We start from the raw sequence: 13854 nt of genomic DNA, 5'->3' as shown, positions 1-13854 counted from the left end.
TAAATGTATTTAATATTTTCCTACCGAAAAGGTTGGAACCTTTTTGTATATAAAATGGAAATAAAATTGTTTTTTGTTATATTTACGGTAGGATTACGAAATAAAAAAAATAACTAGCTTTCATTGTATCATATGTATTCCGCTTATAATAAGGGCCCAACATCAGGGCGTTTACCTTATGCACACAGGCCGGTTCAGTCGTGCGACCGGCGTGCTATCAACATGTTGCGTGTCGCGTTACTCCTGTGTCTCATTACTATCACAATCGGTTTGACCACAGAGAAATCTTTCGCGGAGAGATTAGACAAACTCTATGAAAAATTAGAAAAGTTGACGGCGCCTAATTCAAAATTGGAACCAAATAAACTGTATGCAAAGTTAGATAGGTTTAATTCGCTATCACCTGACCATGCCTTGTCAGAGGATGAAGAGCTTCTCTCGGCCATGCAGCTTTGGGGGGGAATGAGTGAGGAGCAGTTACGGGGACTGGTCAGAGAATTTCAGGAAATGAAAGAAGAAAGAAGTGAGAAGATTATTGAGGATTATAAAGATGACTGGACTGACGATGTAAGTTCGATTTTTTTTTACATACCTAGGTTCTAAACTTGTTCCGCTTTGTAACGTTAATAAAACTATTAATTATATACTAATGAAATTCTTGTGCATAAGTTCGCTAGAAAATATTTTTCTGTATCACAACTACGTGACTTATTTTTATATAACTTAAAAATAGAACTTGGTACATAAGATAAACTAAATGTAAACTACATTATTACAGTAAAGTCGGTATTATCTTTATTAGTTTTACTTTTTCCTGTTTAAGAACATAGCTTAGAAAAAGAAACATCAACATTCAAGATTATATTTATCTTTATTATATATGTCAATATTTTCTAAATACGCTAATTCTCGTTTTAAATAATCTTTTAAAACTAGAATTAGAAGTATTTATCAATGAAACAGCGTCAGTGGCAAAACGTAATTCAAATCCCTAACTACATTTAACACGAAACACCACAAACACTCAAAGCATTGCTTGCTTAACTTTATGGGTGGTCCGTAAACATTTTTTTTGTCAGCAGTCACTTACATTTAATAATAAACGATTCGTTCAGAAATACACCAGTTTAAAACTAGCATGTATTAACTAGTATCTGATGTTAAATAACGCTGAAAACGCAAAGCATTTTTGAATGTGGACCAATCGAGACAGGGAAGCAATGTACCAAGCTAAGTTTGTAAAAGAATTCTTAAGATAAGCTAAATAACGTACATACCGTATTCCAATAATTAATATTTTACATACGAAACTAAAATTCATCTATATTTAAATTAAATTGTGTGTTAATTGATTTTGAAAAATCCGGCAAATAACATAGTTGCGACCTTAAACTCAAACTCAATAGCAAAATAACTTTATTCATATAGGTAAGCAAGTACACTTATGAACGTCAACAGAAAAGATGTTAAATTAATTTTCAATTAACATTTACTACCAGTTTGCAAGTCACGGGCGTGGAGCGGGAAAGAGAACTGGCAAGAAACTCCGCTACTCTTTTTAATCGCTAAGTTTTGAGTCAAACTAATTGTTTGAACTGGAGCAAACCAATCCAAAGGATTAGGATCATTTAAATATTCGTAAAAGTATAAAAAGCTCTATTGATTTATTTACGTTTATGAGAGTTAATATATTTTGAGTTATTACTATATTTTTACTGCAAATTGTAAAAACTACATTCCCGTATTCACACCTATACTTTCAACAATCTAGCCTATTACATATTTATCTAAGTACTAAAATAATATATTATTAATATTATTAGAACAAAAAATACCGTCATATGAAATAGAGATCTTATTATCAAAACAAAAGAATCGCTTTAATTCTTTGATAATTCGGCATTGTATGAAGTCGATTGAAATTTGACGATGAAATTCAATTATCTGGTTAGTAACAGGTAGAGGAAATGACTTTGTCTCTCACGTGCGTTTACGTAAACACATGTTCTATTTAAAGTGCTATAAAAACTGTTGAAACTATTAATTTTTGTAACAAAAAAGTTCACTTCCGGACAAAACAGAAGCCTATTATGATCTATTTTAAACGACCCAAGTATGTTTTCGATTCGTTCTTCGCCATCGACAGGTTTTTGTGTAGAGTTTCGTAATTTATGAGCTTTTGTGAAAATTATTTTTCACTTCGAATTATACAGTTTCATCCATGTTCAGTGCTTACGCTATTTTTACGTTTAATCAAAACACATTTCAAGCATTGAAAAACCAAGAGCCTTGCTATCAATCAAAAATAAAATAGAATAGACCCTAACCCTGGTCAAGAAAAGAGCGTACCAATTCTTAAAAGGCCTAGTACCAATTCTTAATAGATTATAGAATTAGGGTCAGGGTCCAGGAAAGTGCGTACCAATTCTTAAAAGGCCGGCAACGCACTCGCGAGCACTAGATTATAGAATTAGGGTCATGGTCCAGAAAAGAGCGTACCAATTCTTAAAAGGCCGGCAACGCACTCGCGAGTCCTCTGACTTTGACAGTGTCCATTATCACTTAAAATCAATTTGCCCACTGTTCTATAACAAAATTGTTATCTTCGCTTTTAAATAGACAATGTTTAGGATATAATCTTGTTTTACAGCGTCTTATGGCTGTATACTAAATTTGGATTTATATTTTAAGATCCACTAAATAATAATAGTTCTGCCATTTATTATTGCATAAGTTTCATAATAATCTCTCTGTAATATGAATAACAGCTAAATTATTGAAATTAAGCTCGCTTAATAGGCCGGTAATAAAATCGAAGCGTCGTACTTAAGACGGCTCATAACTTCTGGAATGTGGATGATTCTATTTGTAATTAAAGTGTAGGCTAAAACATTGATTAGTATTTAACATTTACTTAAGAGAAGATCATACTTATGTTTGAAAGTATGATTGAAAAAGTTTCAGCATACGACGTAATCACGACGTCCGTCGTTCCACAAGTGAGCGTTTTAAGGCAGTTTTTGCCAGCACTATGTAGAATCAGCTGCCCAATGAAGTATTTCCGAACCAATTTGACTTAGGGCTTCAAGAAAAAAGTGTACAAATTTTGGCTGGCAACGCGAGCCCGCTTTTAATGTTATATATTTAAAAAAAGGTTTTGACATTTTAATCGATTTTAATGTGAAATACACTATAATAGTTCTATATATTCTGTAATAAAACGATGTGCCTGTGAGACAAAACAGAAAATTTTATTCCGAATGTTCTCTTTCAAATAAGTTGTTGTATAATACAAAAATATTTATTGTTTTCTTTGTTAAACCTATCGCTATTTTATTTAGAAAAGCTTGCCAACGCTCGACTTATGATAAATTTTGAGCAAACATTACACAAAGAGAAATAAAAACTGATAAAAATAATAATTTTTAATTTGTGAGGGGATGTCCAGACCTAGCTCGTCTTTCAATGCGATTAATTTAGTTATTACTTAATACAATTCGCGGTACGAAATAAATAATTAAGAATTATTATTTTGATAATGACGTATTTTTTCTTTATAATTTTCTTATAGTAATAATAAAATAATTAAAAATTATTGTGTACCTTTAAGGCTGGCAGCATTTTCTTGCTGTATTGCGATAATCATTCGTTGAAAATACTGTTATGATTACTAATAAATAAAGGTATTTTTTCTTTTGCTCTTTATTTATTGTTTATTCATAGATTTAATAAGCAAAATATTAGTTTCGGGTAAAGATTTCCGGTATGATTGACATAGTATTTGAGGATCTTCTAAAAACATAACAAAATATTTAGACGTGGGTTATAATTTATGAGTTAATTAGTTGGCTGGCTTTAAGCGTGACCATGAAGCTTTACCTTTAATCCTAATTATAAGCTATGTTCATTTGAATTGCATAGCCACTGTGGAATTTAGCTAACAAGTAACCAGTGATAACTTTTAGGGCTGTCAACACAGCGTTTAGACAATTATCAAGTCTTTCACGATACACAATGTTTTACTGTGTAAATACTGTATACTGTATAAACAGTCAAGCTTTCTGCAGTAACCTTTCTTAAAATTTTCAATATATATGTCTTCTACTTAGGTAACTAACCAGTGTAAGATCTTGATGCTGAACATGAAGTTATTCTTTACATTTAACTCGTCGCGTCGAAACGCATTATAAGGAATAGTTTCAGTTTTCGTTTTTCAATAATAAATAAAAGTTTTCAACAATATTTTTAAAGTGAATTACTATATTCACCTTCGGCCAAGGTCATTAGTAAAAAAACCTGTGACGCTACCACCTTTAGACCTGGGTCTCAGATTTCTGTGTCTGATTCACGATCATTTGGCAATCTAATAGGCAAATAGGTGATCAGCCTCTTGTGACACGCCATCGACTTTTTGGATCTAAGGCAAGCCGGTTTTCTCTCGATGTTTTCCTTCACCGTTCGAGCGAATGTTAAATACGCACATAGGAAGAAAGTCCATTGGTGCACATCTGGGGATCACTGCTCTAATTAGTAATAGATCTTATTTATGTAACTTCTTTATTCAGTTTACAAACTAGAAATGTATTAGGACTTATATACCTACGTATATTCCATTCACAAAGGTCCAAGGCATTACAGTACCGTTCTAAGAAGCAATATTCTCTTTTTGCTAGCCCTAACGATTTGTGCTGCTCACTGGCGATTGGCTAACTTGTCGTATATTCGCTAGGGCTTACAAGATAAATTTAACTATTAAAATCGTGATTTACTGATATCGCCGACACAAAATTGGCTGCTAAGTCGTGTTTGTTCGTTTGAGATATTCATATTGTCATGTTTGAGTCGTAAATAGTTCAAAAGCTTGTAATATTATATAATTAGTTATTATTACCGATTGAGCAAGCTTAAAAGTTGGCTGTTGACTAGTGAGATACCTATATACAAGGAAAACTAGACTTTATACTAGAGATTCTAGTTGAGTTATTTACATGAAGTACGGTCCCAGACATCTAATAAGGAGCATTAATAATGAAATATTTTCCAAGTATTTTCTTTATATTAATGAGGTCATATAAATCAAAATTTAAATTCTTACATAATCTTATATAATCGGCTTATAGGTCGTTGAGCGGCTCAAAAGTAATTTACATCTGATTCAGTAGTCTAACTCCTAGAGGTGATTCGAAAGTAGGGTATACTATAATAAAAGACAGGGTAGAGGGGGAGGTTCGTTCGTCTCTCTTCACCCAAATGATGACGAAGTCAAGATGTAAGATTTTGTAGGAATTAAAAGTTTTTGAGTTCTCGAAAGGATCGACTCTTCATACAATTTGTATAACTCATTATATTCGCAGTAGTACACCTATAGAGTGCTTCATAACATACTATAACGATAATAAATCATACATCCGTCCTACAGCGAGAATAATAGAGAGATAGAGAGTTCATCTATGTCTGCATTCGCACAGTTTGAATAACTTTTAACTACAAATGGGAGCAAAACAATGGAACTAATATAAATCATTTCGAAGATTACAGTTTAGTAACTACAAAGTATCAATGTTAATTATTAATAAATAGATAAGCAATCGGGGGAAATAGCCGTGCATTGCTCGATTATTAAACAATCTGCACGTAAGATCATGTTACACAAAATTCATCGAGGACTTTAAACGAAAGATTTATATCATATGTCAATATTTGTAAAATTACTGCTGCATTCACACGGCGCAACTACGACCACATATGAAATACTGCTCACATCCCTGGGCTGGTGCTAGGTCCCTATATTACCTAAGTGATACCTCCAATAGTTTTAAAAATGAGTACACTCCTCCCTCAAAGAACGACAACGCACGACGATTTTTATATAAACTTTTTTCGAATACATAGAATACTCATGGTTATTGTATGTATATGTAGAATACTTTGGAGTCAGTTATTATGAGGTTAATGCATTTCTAAAAACAGTTCCTAATTACATTAAATTGATTTAAAATAATATACAACATTAACATATACAATAATAAACATATATTCATCATCATTGTCATAGTATGAACAGTGCGTTCCAACTTTCAAAGGACATCTTGGTAGCGATGACATCATAATTCTAAGAACTGAGATATGTACAAATAATGATAATAGTATTGACTGTGTAATTGGTATGATTTAGATTGTATCATTTAATGTGACGAATGGCGTGAGAAATGCATACTTATTTTAAAATAAAAATAGCCTATATTTTTGTACTACAAAGATTACATTAAATTTATGTAATCATTGTATTTAATATTAGTACACGACCTCCGACGGAGTGAAGGCATCCAAATTCTTCCATTTGTCTCTCATCTGCGCTACTATTTTCCAATCTAGCCCCGCTATCACTTTTCTGGCAACCCTAGGGTGTGGTGCGCGTCCTCTCTTTTTTCTTCTTTTCATTTTTTATTGAACCACCTGTCATCACAAAACAGAAAAAAAACACCGGCCCAATTCCGCTTTAACTATTTAGAGTATTTTACGACGTTATTTTTGTAAAGCTTCATATCTCACTGTTTTTCACCATGTCTTTAACTTTCAAGTGAATTATAGAACGTTCCATAGCCTTAATCCTAAGTTAGGATAGATCGTAATTTTTCACAATGTCTTAGTAAAATATATGTGAATAAAAAAATGTATTTACTTTTATTATTCCAAGATAAAAACATTTAAGATTAATTTTTAGCTCAAATTGTCGCGATTTCATATATTTAGATCAAGTTGAGCGTAAGCTATCGTGAGAATAATCAAAGCAATTATTCTCTATTGTGGGAATCTCAAAAATACACTATTCTCAAACAAGAAAATGCAATAGATATTTTATTTTCCTGCATAACCATCTTAGGAAACCATAACTATCTTATTAAATTGCTGTACATCGGAAATTTCTGTGTATATGTACTTCAGTGGCTAGTCGAGAGACTGTCAATCTTTAAGTCGTGTGTTCGAACCCAGTCTGATTAACAACTTGCCTTTAAAGAAAATCCATCAAGGAATTAAGGGTTCATTACAAACTGTTAAAGCGTAAAAGTAAAACAGTATCTGTTATATCTAATGACCCTTAATATGTGTACAACAATAGTATTGAAATTATTGACGTCCAATCTGCTATGACCCTGTTTTCACCGCGGAGCTCCAAGAAGCAATTTGCTGGACGTTTGTTTGTCGGCGTGTTTAATGTTGAGATAACCCGTAATCTTTGTAATTATTGCTAATGCTTAACTGATTAGCTATCTCTCACACATATTCAACGTTAATGTAAGAATTTAAGATCGGAAACCATAAATAAATAAATTTCGCTAGAATCTCAATTTAACATATAAATGACTGTTGACTTTGCCCTTTAAATTGGCCTTTTGTTGATGTTGTAAGCTCGCAATGTATTCATCAACGAAGCGTTTGTCATAGTTGACCTCACCTATGCGATAAAATAAACGATTTTCATAAATCCCACATACAACCTAGTTACCTAAGATTTGTTTAAACTTTTGAAATGAAGCAATGTTGGTATCTTACAATTGAAATAAATGGTTTTATGATTTGTTTGATGCAAGTGGTCATGAGACTAAATTTGCTTCTTTGTCCAAAACAAATGAACTGTGTATATAATTAGATTTAGCTTAAGAGAGTAAAATCTTGGCGATTAAAAAGAGTTTCATAGAGTTTCTTGACAGTTCTTCTCAGCTTTGATTTGGTAACTGATAGTAAATGTAATAGATCTTCCTTTTTAATATTGACGGTCACTCAAAGTTACCAATTGAATAATTTTGATTTGATTTGAACCTAATACAAAAATTCCTCAAAGTCTATCAAAATACTGTTCAGACACTTAATGACAATAAAACATTTAACGGCGATGAAATTAATCATAAACAAACTTTTAACATGACTGAAGTCGTAAAAATAAAACCATAGATCAAAGAGTTTTATTGCTATCATTCGAGTCCATGCCATCATATTTTTATTATTTCCTAAGTGTCTATTGCAGTTGTTGCACAACATTAAAATCTGAGCTTATTGTATAATGGAGATTGGATATTTAATACGAAATTTTTGTGGTTTAATACGATACATTTTTTAATTCCCTAGCCTCCAGACAATTATACATGGTTTGTCGAAGATAACTGTACGGTGTCCTTGGGAATCGAACCCACAAGAGACTGTATTCAACGCTTCAACGCTCAGAACAGAACTTCATAACTTTAACTTTGAAAAATTATTAAATTGCAATCCAATAATTCCTTACACGTGTGAGTCATTCCGCTCCATACATCCAGGAATAACTTCTGTGCGTGCGCACGCGTCTGTTTCTTTTCAACATTCATTTGTATGCTTATTGGTTGTGAGTGTGACTAAGTAATTACAGGGATTGGACAGATTTACAATTTTATATAAGGGCAACCTATCAATAATACAGCCGACGTAACAGACGTACCTATATATATATATATATATATACGAGTCAGTCTAGTAACTTCAGAGTGCGACTCTCGTCGTTAGGTTCGATCCCCGGCTGTGCAATAATAGAATTTCTATGTTCGCATTTAACAATTGACTGTAGGGCGAAGGAAAACATCAAGTCGAAACCGGCATACCATACTATAAAGACAACTGCGTGTCAGGAACAGAAGCACTGATCACCAACTGGCGTATTAGTAAAAAAACAATTGATCACGAATCAGATAAAGATGCCTACATCTAAAAGGTCGTAATAAATAGTAATAAATAGTGGATGGCGCTATGAGAAAGGCGCCGTAAATTATATATTACGGTAATTTAATGCAATAATACTATTGGCTCTCCGACTTGAAATGACACATGTCCTGCGATGAAAAATTAAACTTATTGTCTAATTGTTACAAATAATATCTACCGTGAAAGAAAGATCTTTTTTGTCTTTCATAGAGAACTTATTTAGACGATAACTAATTTTTTTAAATAACATTAAATTACAGAACAATTATATTAAACGGTCATTCTAGTAAGGGTTTAAAAATTCCCCTTTCTTCGGTCATTGTAAGAAAACAATCAATCTATTATTTCATTTATTCTAAACCTATCTTTTAATTTTTAAATAACTATGCACAATATGTTTTTAGGACGATGGAGATTATGCAAACGACGACGCTGAAGAGTGGGACCCTATTGAAGACGAGATCAGTTCCACCTCAAAACCACTCCTCAACCTTGGTGTGACCCCCTCAGCGTTCACCCGTTTGGACGGATACAGACACACTATTGTGTCTGCTGTAGATCCGATTGCTGCTACTAATGAGAGGCCTAGGATTTTGGACGATTGTGAGTTTCGTATTCTCATTGATATAATGAAAAGTTGACAACATACGAAACTAGGCTAGCGCACTTTAAGATGTTTGCAATTAAAATACTTAAGAATCAGGTTAATTGCCTGAAACTTTTGACAACTTTGTACCCTCTAGATAGTAGTCTGTTTGTACCCCAGGCATCCCATCATTTTATTTGTCCCTTCTTTCCGGAGAACGCGCTTTGGCCAAGACTCACCAATATCCAGATTGGGCAATCTGATAAACGCGCTGGGTCTGAATAGACATAGTTGCTTGTTGGTTCCCTCTCACTTTAAAATTGATTTTCGATTAGTTTTTATAATGTAATTGTTTTGTTTCATTTTTTTATTATCTCTTCTCGTATGTTATGTTTGCCTATAAGTGCTTGTCACATTAAACATTGTATTTTATTTTTCTTGTAGGGTTTCAGTGTGCCGAGCATGTAGCAATATTTTAAAAATAAATATACTATTCAGCGGGTGACATTGATTTAAATTTTGCTAAAATAAATAAGCGCCTTGGGTGACTCCTAATTGTTCCTGACTTTGGTTCTACATTTTTAACATCAATTTTATAATAAATATTCAAACAATATATTTCAGCACAAGCAACCCCTGAAGAACGACGAGAAATTCGAAAAGCCGTAATAACCAATATGGGTACCGTTGTGCGAGCGGCTAAATGTCTCATCCCGCAACCAAGATGGCTCACAGTTAGAAAACTAGCGCCTGCGGCAGATACTGTGTATGTATATTAAATGCTAGTAAACCTTACATGGAATCCTAGGTATTGATAGAAATCGCAATAAATTACACGTAGAATCGTTATCGTGAACAGTGAGAGACCGTTCGTTAGTCAGTTCGTTCGTTCGTTCGTTCGTTCTCCGTCTTACTTTGCAAATATAAGAACCACGAAAGTCTTTTAATTTTTAAGGTTAATATAACACACAAATATTGCTTTATCCTGGTTGAAGATTTTTTAAAATCATTTCAGTAAATCTAGAGATTACCAACAACCTTACAAACTTCAAAATAGGTTTATTTTCTTTAATAATATATATATAGTATATGTAATCCTTATAGTAAATGTATTGTTACGACTGTCCATACAGCAAAAGCCTCGCGTATAGAAAAAAACGACGACTTAGCGCTATTTTGACATACCAGTCATACTCCGCACTAAATCTCGTCTCTGAATCTTATCCGTTGTATCCCGCCACGGACACGCTCTGTTTTAGCGGGTGTAGTGATGTCTTAGTTGGTACAGGCGCCATTAAATAAATGAGTACTTACAACACGATGACGAAGAGTACGACATCATTTGGCTATAGACCACAATTTGTAAAGGTAAATATCAGATGACGCCTCTATCAAGTGCTTTTTAGTTAGTTTTCTGCCAAAACAGGGAAAATCGCAATTTCAAGGGCGTTATACATTTTGGAATCGGTTATTGTGTTTGTTGCGACACCAAGAATCACTACGATGACATGATACTCAAATAAGTTTCATATATGATTTTTTAAAACAGGTATATGCCACCATGTGTCCAGCTACATCGCTGCGCGCCAGATTCAGGTTGCTGTTACAATGAAGCCGAGGTCTGCGCACCCGTCGATGGGAAATATGTCGCTATATCTTTCTTTGTAAGTTTCCATATTTTGCTTTTGCTCGATTACTGAGGCAACTTATTTTCGTTAGTACCCTAATGAAAATAAGTTGCCTCAGTAATATCCTCAGTACGACTGACATCTGAGCATTACTAAGCGCCTTCACGATTTTGTTTAGCAATTATGTATAATATTCGTATATTGCTAAGTTTTTTAAATTTGGCGCATGAGTTTAGTTAAAATTTCGAAATTAATTAGATACTTTTTAATATAAAATGATTGATGTTTTTTTTTTAAAATCTATTTTACAGAGTAATATCATCTATTATAATCATATATCTAAATCATGGTATATTACATTTGAACACCGGTATAGTTTGTATTAATGTAACAATAGCAGTCTTCAGAAGCGCGATAAATAATATAAAAATAATTCTTCAACTTGTTTTTTTTATGTTGCTTAACGTTAAATATCTAACCGGGTAGTCCATTTATTAGCCACGGTAGGAATAACCTCAACGTTATCTCACCATACACGTTTGCTCTCGAAGTTCAGAGCCGATTCTACATTTCAGCTCAGAACTGTACTTCATGGTCAAGTTATTTTCTGTCATCTCGAAAAAAGTGCTCGACTACAAGACATTTATTTACTTTTATTTATTAATTGTATTTAGTGTTTCCCTTTTCCCTTCCCTTACCTATATCATTTTTATAAGAGTCGAGCACATTTCGAGTCGAGTATACGATACGTTGGGAAATTCTAACATTCTAGACCATCCTAGACTAGCTTACTATTATTATTAAAAGAGTGAACTATATGTTTGGAGATCTAAAAACCTCCTAAAGATAGAAAATTAATCAATTTAATCTAATGTTTCAGCTAAGCAAAGCGGACGGTAATCTCACAGCATCGCGTATCTTATTTTTCAACCATACACGATGCGCATGCGTTTCCAAAGACACCTTACAAAGCACTGCTCGCACCAGAATCGATCGAGTCTTTTCTGATGAAAGACGTGAATCCAAGGAGAGACAGAATGATTGGAGAGCTACTGAAGAGCCAAGGTTAGAGAGAGACGAAGAACAGACGTCTCCGCCACAAATGCGGAGGTAATTATTTCTTTATTACTCAGAGGCTACTGAATCCTTCAGAACTGTGCTGTAGATTCATCTATGTTGTCTTTGGCTTATACATCAGTGGCACTAAAACCTTTTAGGTCTGGGCCGTAGGATTTTGTAACTGTTCCATGATATATAACTGTATGATCAAACTTCTGTGCATGGCTTCCAAAAGATTTTCCTTCGCCGTACGAGAAAGTGAACACAGACCAAAGTCCATTGGTGAACAGCTGGGATCGAACCCGCGAACCCAGGGCTCACGGGTGACCAATTTCCTAACGAAATTTCATCTTTCAGATGCACATGTCCTCGCCTGTTCCGAAGTCAAATAACAGATGGCGCCTGCTATTGCGTTTGCGATTGGCCCGACGCGACGCGGCGTCGCGAGTGTCTCTCTCTAGCACGTGGACGTGAGCACTTTGGCCTAAGAGACAGAGTATGCGTCGCGCAAGGTAATTGCAACGCGCCAACTTGCGAATATGGCGCGTATGAAAGACATTCAGGCAGATGTCCCTTGAGAAGGTATAAACGAAGATTTCACGTGAGAAGTCGGTACAACCCGGAGAAAACTGTGTGATCTTTGGTACAATGTGGAGCCAATTGGGAAAATAATAAATAAATCGCCAATGTTTTGGGCTGTTTGTAAATATATCTAAAAGTTTAATTTACGCTGAGATTCTACTTTTATTATATTACAGCCTGCGTCATATGGGCCATAATAAAATTTCTACAATTAATAAAGTATTGTGAAACTTGTACACAATTTATATTAATTTTATGATTTTAGTTCATTGTATTGTGCCATATTTAAGGAAATATATGTACCTTCTGAATACACTAAACTCAAACGTCACAATTTCAACGCTAAAAATGCAAGTCCAGTCGCTAGAGTTAGTATTGAATGAAAATTTGTCCAAAGAATGTCGTTTTTGCACTGAATATAACGTGAATTAATATATATATACTTTTCTGCATAATATTTCGTATACATATGTATTTTAGCGGTAAGTTCATTATAAGTTGTAAATAAATATTTAAACTTGTATCATTTAAATTATATTCAAATCCTAACTCTCGGTATTTTTCGAAGCTTTTCTATGAGTATTTATAAAACAAATGGTGATTTCTGTGGTTTTCATAGGACGCTGGATATTTTTCAGTTCAGTGAGAGCTGATAATGCGTGCGATTCTCATCTCAGACATCGAACGGTCAGTGATAATTTTTGTGCGCAATAAACACTTGTTGGTAACCACTGTTAATCAGCACATCGCGAGGAAACCGGCATGTTAGATATTTTAGAAAAACCTTTGGAAACAGAAAACCGAGATAAAACAATACTATTATTCCCTGTATTCGAGAGTACTAAAATAGTTTACATTAATTTTATGTTAAATCAATGGCGCTACAACCTTTTTAGGTCTAGGGGTTTCTGTATCTGTTTCATGATCATTTGTAAATCGTATGTTGTTTTCCTTCACCGTTGGAACTAATGTTAAATGCGCACATAGAAAGAAAATCTATTGGTGCACAGCCGGGGATCGAACCTACGACCTCAGGGATGAGAGTCGCACGCTGAAGCCACTAGGCCAACACTGCTCTTATTAATTAATTTTATGTTATTATATTTAATATTAGTTCACCACCTCCGACAGAGTGATGGCCCTCAAACTCTTCCATTTGTCTCCCATCTCCACTATGTTAGGCTAAAATTTCATACCTTATTACACAACCAAACACATACTTTGAAGAAGCGATAAATATATAATATATATTAATAAAAGCACAGA

General features: G+C 33.8%; 1 protein-coding gene across 2 annotated transcripts; it reads left to right on the top strand.

Annotated features, from left to right (window-relative positions):
* Positions 1 to 210: 210 nt before the first annotated feature.
* Positions 211 to 13102, top strand: LOC123709025. 2 transcript variants are annotated; one of them, XM_045660103.1, is made up of 6 exons: positions 211 to 567; positions 9138 to 9336; positions 9944 to 10085; positions 10869 to 10983; positions 11828 to 12012; positions 12364 to 13102. In XM_045660103.1, exons 1-6 carry the CDS (start codon positions 223 to 225, stop codon positions 12641 to 12643), a joined length of 1266 nt encoding a protein of 421 aa, XP_045516059.1. In that variant the 5' UTR covers positions 211 to 222; the 3' UTR covers positions 12644 to 13102. The 2 variants fall into 2 exon arrangements, with proteins under 2 accessions (XP_045516059.1, XP_045516058.1); XM_045660102.1 differs by having other exon boundaries at positions 11828 to 12057.
* The last annotated feature ends 752 nt before the right edge of the window (positions 13103 to 13854 follow it).

The sequence above is a fragment of the Pieris brassicae genome, chromosome 4, assembly GCF_905147105.1.
Source record: "Pieris brassicae chromosome 4, ilPieBrab1.1, whole genome shotgun sequence".
In the NCBI taxonomy this organism is placed as follows: Eukaryota; Metazoa; Arthropoda; class Insecta; order Lepidoptera; family Pieridae; genus Pieris; species Pieris brassicae.
This window is presented reverse-complemented; position numbering and strand designations above follow the sequence as displayed.